At 39.0% G+C, this 8,532-nt stretch overlaps 1 protein-coding gene across 7 annotated transcripts in view; it reads left to right on the plus strand.

Moving 5' to 3' along the window:
• The window catches only part of STX7 (syntaxin 7), a 31,818-nt gene extending 25,858 nt beyond the window's left edge, over positions 1 to 5,960 (plus strand). For 6 of the 7 annotated variants that reach the window (XM_082277254.1, XM_082277252.1, XM_082277251.1 and 3 more), the window contains 3 exons: positions 864 to 936; positions 1,929 to 2,011; positions 4,601 to 5,960. In XM_082277254.1, coding sequence (XP_082133380.1) covers positions 864 to 936; positions 1,929 to 2,011; positions 4,601 to 4,693 — 249 coding nt within the window. In that variant the 3' untranslated portion in view covers positions 4,694 to 5,960. The remainder of the gene's footprint in view (positions 1 to 863; positions 937 to 1,928; positions 2,012 to 4,600) is intronic. The other variant, XM_082277257.1, reaches the window with a different exon arrangement.
• Positions 5,961 to 8,532: the final 2,572 nt, after the last annotated feature.

Genomic DNA, 8,532 nt, shown 5'->3' on the forward strand with positions numbered 1-8,532 from the left:
TTGGAACTTTTCTAAATAAGGGCTTCTTAAAAACGTTTAAAAACAAGATATAAACAACATGAAAAATGGCCATGTGTGATGAAGTACTGACATAAGAGACTTCTGTGAAGACAAAATTAATTTTTCCAGCCAATCTGTAATCCACATCTCTACCACCAATACGAAAGCTGCTGGAACTGGAGTTTGTTGGGAAGTCTTCCTGATGCATGTGACAAAACCCATTCAATGTATAATTTTTTTCAATAATCTCTCCCTTGCCACCCATACTTTCTTACAGTGAATTGAAGTAAGCATGTATCAGTCATTAGTTAAGAGATCATATCCACAGTTGCTAATGTGGCATCTATCACTTCAACCAGGTGGTAGTAGGATAATATAGGTACAGAACCCCAACCATATTATAGAGGTAATTTCTGTAAACTGTGGTGCTTAGGAAAATTGTTGTGTTTCAAATAGGTGTACTAAAACTAATGCAATATACTTCCTGTAAATGCTTTTATTAATTTTGTTTAAATGTCTAGCTTTTGAGAAATGTTGGCATGGGCTTTTCTCTGCAGTTAAAGTAATACAAGTGTGTGTGTAGACAAGCCCTCTGCAATGAGAGGTCCTGTTTGTGATGTGTTTTGAAGTATACTCTCTGGACATGATCATCATTTGGTTTGATAGATAGCTTGCTTATGATATACTTGATCTCAAAGTACCAGAAAAACCTTCAAATTAAGTACATTAAGGTTTTTTTTTTATCCTCATCCTAAAGAGTCATGGGTGCATACCCTGGAGGACAAGAAACAGTATTTATATCTAAATGCACATTGGTACTAAAATGTGTGATGTCCATTAATGATTTGATTGGTTTTTTGCAGGCTGATATTATGGACATCAATGAAATTTTCAAAGATCTGGGAATGATGATTCACGAACAAGGTGATGTGATAGGTAAGTCCAATTGAAATATTACCTGAAATTTTTTTATTCAGTTTTTCTGGACAGCTGCAGTATAGAACTTCCTTTTGCTGGAAAAATTCCTCTAATGACACTATCAATGCTAAAGCAAATCAGGTGCAACCTAATAATAATGGGTAGACTGGCTGAGATGACTGGGAATACAGTAAGAAAGTGTGCTTAAAATCTAGTTTAAAACATGTAATTTTTCATGTGTATAAAATGTCTTTAAGGTAGTTTTTTGAACTGTTTGTACATGAAATTGGAGTTTATGTGGGGCATTTTACCGTATTTGCTAATGGATCTAAGTATGCAGATTCAGCAGAGATACATATTTTGCCTTTCATGCAAACAGGTTTATTGTTTTAATAAAATGTGATTGGAGAATCCGTTTTCTGAATCAGCTGCTAAGTGATGTTGTTGTCTATGTCCAGCATATATTTTCAGGGCTTTTTTTATCACCTTGGCCTGTAATCAGTCAAGGTTTTCCACTGAAAAAAATAAAATCTGGGTCAATATGGTAGAACACCAAACTAGACTCATGCCTCTCAGAGTGTTGTTTGGTCTGTTGCCTCTGTTTCATAAACCTTAGGACTTCTTTTAATCTGAGCAGAGAGTAGCAAGTCAGTAGCAAGTTGGAGGACAAGTAAAAGGTAATTTTAAAAGGGGAGAATAAAAGAAAAGGTAGAAGTACTGACAATTTTTATCCTGGTTGATACCTAAGTTTTAGCCCTGCATGTAGAACAGGGCAGCTATAACCTGACATGAATTCAGCCAGTCATTGCCTGGGCAGTTCTGAAATGAACTCAGGCATAAGTGTAGGATGGGCCAAGCTTTCATAATACAAGGTACATTGGTGAATACTTATGAAGACACCAGCATTTGGGGGCAGCTGTTATATATGCTCTCAAGTATATTTCAGCATCCCAAACCTTTGTCTGGGCTATGACTAATCAAAATTTGCAATCTTTCCTTTCAAAACAAAGACAGCATAGAAGCCAATGTGGAAAATGCAGATGTACATGTGCAGCAAGCAAACCAGCAGCTGTCAAGAGCAGCGAACTACCAGGTAATGCCAGCTGTGTGAAGCTGTCCTGCTGCAGTAGTCCTGACTTACACCTTCTTATGCAGTTCGGATTTTGCCCAGCAAGTTCCTCAAGGCTTGAAGACTTCAAGGTTTATGTTAGACTACAGTGGTATTTCTAGGTCACTATAAAATAAAAGTCAGTGACTTCTTAAAGCTTTGGGTTTCCTGTGAGGCTGTTTCCAGCCACACAGTTTCAGAGCCTTCTGAGATTCTATGAGACCACCTGGAGTTACAGCTTTACTTAAAAAAAACAAATGAGCAAAAATCCTCAAACCAACAAAAAAACCTTACACAAACAGACTCATCCTTTTATAATTCAAGAAGTTAAAGGTTCCTGTGTATGGGAGAGCAAGCCTCTGGAGATCACTGGAGGAGTAGGGAAGATAGGCAGGAAAGTCTTCTGAAGATGTGGCCAGTTAGCACCAATTTTTGCTGTCTAAAATCTTCCCAAAGCTGTATATATCCCACTTTTGTTCTTTGCTACTGTGATGCTGAAAACATCTTGCAAACTGTCAAACTTTTTTGAAAAGCCTTTTAAATACCTTTCAATGCCACTTCTTTATAACATTTTTGGAACTTATTAGAAATAATCTTATTAGTAATTAATCTTCCCCTTTGAGTTAGAGTTAGTCCTTAGACTTTTTTTTTAAAATCATCTTAATGTGTGTTAGTAGTAGCTAGGACAGTAAATGAGTGACAGAATGTCTGAAAGACTGCCTGCTGATTCCAGAAGTGTGGGAGAGGGTGCATCCTTGAACTGTATTCTCAGTGGGACTAATTGGCACATTAAGTATGGTTGATGGCTCCTATTTTGATACTTTAAAAGTTCAGGAAAAAAAATAGTAGCAGCCAAAATTTTCAGTGTAAGGTATTAGTTTTCTGGTTAAAATTTAAAATTAAAACTTCATGTTTTATTTTGAGGAAAGGATCTTCTGATCTCAAAGGAAGGTTAAGGAGACTTGACAAGCTTCTGTTCAGTGGGTCTTGCAGGAGAGACCAAACACTGCAGGGTTGCCCTGTGTTTGGTTGAAAGGACTGTGTAGTTTGCTTTGCGTTTGAACTCTCCTTTGTTTGAAAACTCATACTTGTTCCAAGGTGCTGAAAAATTTCAGAAACTATTATATCTGGCCTGACCCCCTCAAGAAAGTGTTAGAGGCCAAGGTGTGCTGGGGGCGATGAGGCTGTGGATATCCTCACAGCTCCTGATTGTGGTTGGGTGAACTCTGCATCACTCATCTGCCATGTGGAGTGCATTCACACAGCAGAGCAGTTTGAGCAAAGCCAGGCTGCTTCAGCAGTTGTAGAAATGATGATCAATTGTATGTGGAAGTAAGTTTTTCATGCCTTGCTTAAGTAGTATTACAGGGAAAATGTTTGACTTCAATGCATTTCTGGTAAGAGGGGGGCAGCAGGATGCAGAAGGAAGAGATTGTGAGTGTGAGGAGAGAATGGCCACAGGAGGAAGATACTCCAGCAAACGGATTGAGTTCTAGCAAGTAAAACAATGAAATGAAGAAATCTTAGCCTGATGGTGGGAGAAGTGGCAATGAGACAATAAAACTAGAAGAGAATTGTTAAGAAATTTGGTGGTCTGAGTGGCAGAGAATTGTCAGCTTCAAAGAAGAGCTGACACAGATGCTGCTCTTCAGAGAGGAAAATTAAAAAAGCCCAAAACATCAAAACCACCCAGGCAGAAGAATTTTTGCCAAGTACAGCACAGCCTGGCTTTACTTATGGTGCTGTGGCCTAGAATCCCAATATCTGAGTGTTGTTATTCCTTGGCTATCAGCAAGAGCCCAAGAAAACCCATTGGTAATTTTCTTTCTTCCTGTGAAAAAAACCTTCAGATTCCATATCTTTCAGATAAAGGATGGCAGACTGCCTCTGGTCTTGAGTGCTTTGGTATCTCAAGTTACAGACCTGTATAGGAAATGTGAATGCTCTCAACATGCTCATGATTTCATGATTTGGATTTTATTGTAGTGACATCTATATAAGTGGGTCTCTAGTCATGCCTCTTGGGTTTGGTTTTTTTTGTTGGTGGTGGTGGTGGTTCTTTTTCTTTAAGAGTAAGTTGTACCTAAGAAACTTGCCAAAAAGACCTTTAACATAACTGTGAATGGATACACAGCAGTCTAAAATTATAATCTATTGTTTCCTTCTGTATACACATTAATAGTCTTTCTAGCAGACCATTTCTACCTCCTCTGTTGTGCAACTGATTGTCCATTTTCCTTTCTGTGCTGTCATCTGTGCTCTCATGTTACTTCCCCCAGAGTTCTAATTACATCCATTCATTACACTACTGTGTTTTCTTTCATTAATTTATCATGCATACCAGAAAATACCACTGAAATCATTGTGTTGAATAATATAGCCATAAAGTAATGTAGATAACTTAGCTTTTCTTTTTTCCTTGAACGTCTTTATGTGACTTGAACATCTTTATATGTAAGGACACAATTTAGTTAGATTGCACAAGCAGTAGGACCAGAAAAGCATCTGAATAGTTTTATGATGTTCTGATGTTGCACAGTTTTCGATCAACTTGTTTTTTTTCTCTGTTGGCAGCAAAGATCCCGAAAGAAGATGTGCATACTCATTATTATACTTGCTGTTGGAGCATTTCTTGTTGGAATCATCATATGGTTATCTTCAAGATAAGTCTCTGGAGAAAGCTTTGTACTTTGTATTTAAATTAGGAAAGGAAATTCCTAGTCATGGTTTGGTCATTGTGAAGCTGAGTAAAATAGTGGTTCTGTACTTCATCACACTTTTTTTCTAAGACCTTTTGTTTTAACCTGAGAAATAATGTTCTCAGTACTGCCATCAGTATAACTGCCTGCCCTCTCGGATGTGAGTGCTGTCTTACCAGAAATAAACAGTCAAGGTCATAAACTGTTCTGTTAACTTAAAACATCTTAAGGTTTAGGGGGCTAATCAAAGTGATGATAATTTTTGTTGACAGGGTGAGTAATTATCTTTTGGGATATTGATATATGTTGCTGCCAAAACAAACTCCTGAATTGTTGCTTGAGGCAACAAGTTCACATCTCAGAATTTAAGTTAGAAATGTATTTCTTCTCTCTTTCCCTTCCATCACATTCAGCGACCCATTTGATATGGGTGGTTCAAAATTAAAATGTAGGTTGCTGAAGTTGGTGTGATCTTTCTTTTATACCTGAAGCCTGTGAATTAATCCTTCAGTTTGCTCGAAATCTTTTAGATGCTCCATTTTTCTCTGTATCTGGCAATCGAGTATGGTTATGTCTGGAAGCCTCCTGCAAAGGTATGTAGGGTGAATGATGTGGATTTTTTGTTCCCGTCCTTGCATTAAGAAATACTGTGTTTTATTGCACACATCTGGTATCTTTGCATCTGAAGTGTGCATGAGTGGGTTTGGCTAGATGAAAATATGCTCTAGTCTGTGACTTCTTCGACTTACTGGGAAGAACAGAAATTCCCAATCTTCTAGCTGCACTTGAATGTCACTGTTCTGAAACTGCTGTGATTGAGTTTCCATGAACAGGTCCAAAGTTGTATGTGATGTCCTTCACACAGCTTAAGAAAAGATTGCAAGTTCAATTCCAAGTTCAACACTGGTATTTGAAATTATGTTAAAATCGGTTGAACTGACTGAAAGTGTTTAAAAAGTTTGATGCTTCTAGCCTTTAAAATGAACTTTTTCCTTTTGTGCCATTTTGTACTAATATATTAAAAATGTAAAAACACTTTTTTGCCAATTAATTATTTGCCTTTTTACTTAATCTTGATGAACTAATCTGAAAATTTTACAGATGGAAAAGTCACTTAATCTGTATTTTATAAAGTTCTTCCACACCAGACTGATAGAGAATGCACTGTGTACATGGTGAGCTATGAAATATTATTTGGGAACAATCTAACTGTAAGCATAAATGAATTGTAACCATGCAACCAAAATAAAGGTCTTTTAAAGAGTACACTTTTCTAGTAGTTGCTTTTTTTTCAGAATCCATCTTTAAAAGCACAGCTCTTGTCTTTGCCTTTATGTGAATGACTGAAACTACTCTGAACAACTCCAGAGAATTTTAGCTCAGCTGGTGAGGCCACCCAGGGGAACCTCTCTTCCTGTACTGTACTTCACATGGTTAATGAAAATGCTCCTGGATCTTGCATTCCCAGCTAGTGATGATAATGCCTTGGGTTTTTTGTTTTCAGACTACACTAGTCTAAACTAGAATAGCAGTCAGCATTTTGGCTGGGTAGCTTTCTTACCAGTGAATTGTCTAAAACTGATTTGGGAAACTTTAACGTTTAACAAGCTCTTTGCACTACTGCAAACAGGCACAGAGGAATGACCTGATCCTATTTGCCCAGGAGACTCTCTTCTCTGTTGCAATATGTCATACCTGCCTCTGTCAGTGACTGATTCCATTGACATGCTGAGAAAGGAAAAGAGCTCTTTGGCAGCAGATCTTCAGCTCTGACTCCTGACAGATCAGAAATTCTCTCTATGCTTCATACTTGTTACATTGCATTTGTCTGCTTGTGTGGTTTTCTACTAGGAAGATTCTCTACTAAAATGCTTACCGCCTTGAAGAATTTTGTTCTTGGAAAGAGATATTGTATTTACTGATTTTTTTTACCTTATAAAGGGATGAATACCCTCTTTGCTGAGTTTTTTTTTCTTTAAGAAAACTGCTGCAAGGTGGGATAGCCAGTACATAAAAGCTTCAACTGTCAGGAGCTGGTGAGAATCAGGCTGGGGCACCAACACCAAATGACTCAGAAATTCTGCAAGTTTCACAGCACTGCATTTCCCAAACCCCTGCTGCAACCTGCGGCCTCTGCTCTTCTGTGTCTGATTTGTGTGCGTGTCTTTATTTCCCACATGGAATTGTCTCTTTATTTTTGGAGTCGTGTGCCTGTTCAGCTGCTCTCTGGTCTTAGTGGTTGGGGCACTCTGAGGGAGAAGAGTGCTGCTGAGAGTCTCTGTGGGTGCCTTGCTTGCTTTCATTTGTGATTTATTCAGATAAAGCCCTGCTTGTGGTGTGGGGGTGCCTCAGATGAAAGAATTCTTCCTTGAATCCCAGTGGAGGTGGGACACTGGAGCCCTCTACCTCTGGACGAGATGAAGGGCCAGCTCTCAGACGTGACAGGGATGGTTCTGGCAGGCATGGTGGCTCCTGCTGCTGCTGCTGCTGCCCTGTCTGTGAGGCAGGGGCTGGTGGAGTGTTTGCACACAAGCAAATACAGTTGTACCTGGTGGAGAGACCAGCCTGCAAGGTCCTAATAGCTCATTAAGGATCTTGGTTCTCTTAATTTTCAGACTTGATTAGGCAGAAACAAAGTTCTGGGAGGGGTTGTATTTAGAGTGTCCATGTTGGGGGGCATAAATACTCCTTTCTAAGCTGCTCTTAATGGAGCTTCTCTCTATTATTTCCCTCCCCTACATGCATACACTCTTAAATGTTTGAAATGCAACTTCCAGTGATATCTACTAAGAACCCAATAAAACATCTGCGTGTAACATGTATGAGTCAATGTTTTTAGAACAAAGATTTTGGCTGTTCTGAATTATCCATCAATATCTGCCAGATTAGCAAAGCCAAAAAATGCAATCAAAGCACCCTTCATTTTACTGAAGGAACCTGCTAAGAATAGTTCCTTTGTAGTTATCTTAACCACACACCAGGGGTGCTTTTCTGTTCTTTCTTACTTTTTCAAAGAGCTGGAAATCACAGGGGCACACAGCCTTTAAGAGGTTTTTCTTTTTTTTTTTCCCCTGCACCTCCCCCCTTGGAAATTGTTCTGGTAATCAGCAGGGTGTGCAATATCCCCAAGCTAACTTCATACCTAGGAGCCTTCTTAAGTCACCCACCTGCACACTGTGTGTGTATCGTCAGCAAATACGTTTGGTGTCAGAGGTGTGGGCTGGATTTTGAATATCAGTAGTTTGAAACCATAAAAAAGAGATGGAGTAGGGGTCTAAAGGTGGGGGGAGGGAGAGAATGATGTAGTTGATCACTGTTTTGGGAAGTTTTGAGGACTGTGTTGTGGGGCATCACATTTGAAAGAAATTACTTGCTTTGCTTTTGTTTAGTTCTGATTGTACCTATTTGATGATTTCAAGAGCATCAGTGAGAGAAGAAAGTGCAGAGATCTCCTTGCTGCTGGATATCAACAGTTGATGACTTTCTGTTTCTTACTGGACCTGCAGTGCTGAAGTGGGTACCACACAGCTTTCCCTTTCAGTTTGCAATTAAGTCCAGAGCTCTCACCCAAAGCTGTTGAGGAGGGAGAACTAATTATCCTCTGATGAGGTGCCCACCTGCAGAGCCATTCTAGATGCTATTGCAATATAAGGGCTGCAAGAATAAATATCTGAAAGCAATCAGCTTCCAGGCATCTTTGTCCCTGTAGGGGTCTCTGATGGTGCCCCTGATGCTACAGAGGTTTCTGTAGCTTAAGAGTGTAGACAACAAAGCATTTACTTAATTTGCATTTCCTAATATACGATA

The sequence above is a fragment of the Coloeus monedula genome (assembly GCF_965178545.1).
Source record: "Coloeus monedula genome assembly, chromosome: 2".
Taxonomy (NCBI): domain Eukaryota; kingdom Metazoa; phylum Chordata; class Aves; order Passeriformes; family Corvidae; genus Coloeus; species Coloeus monedula.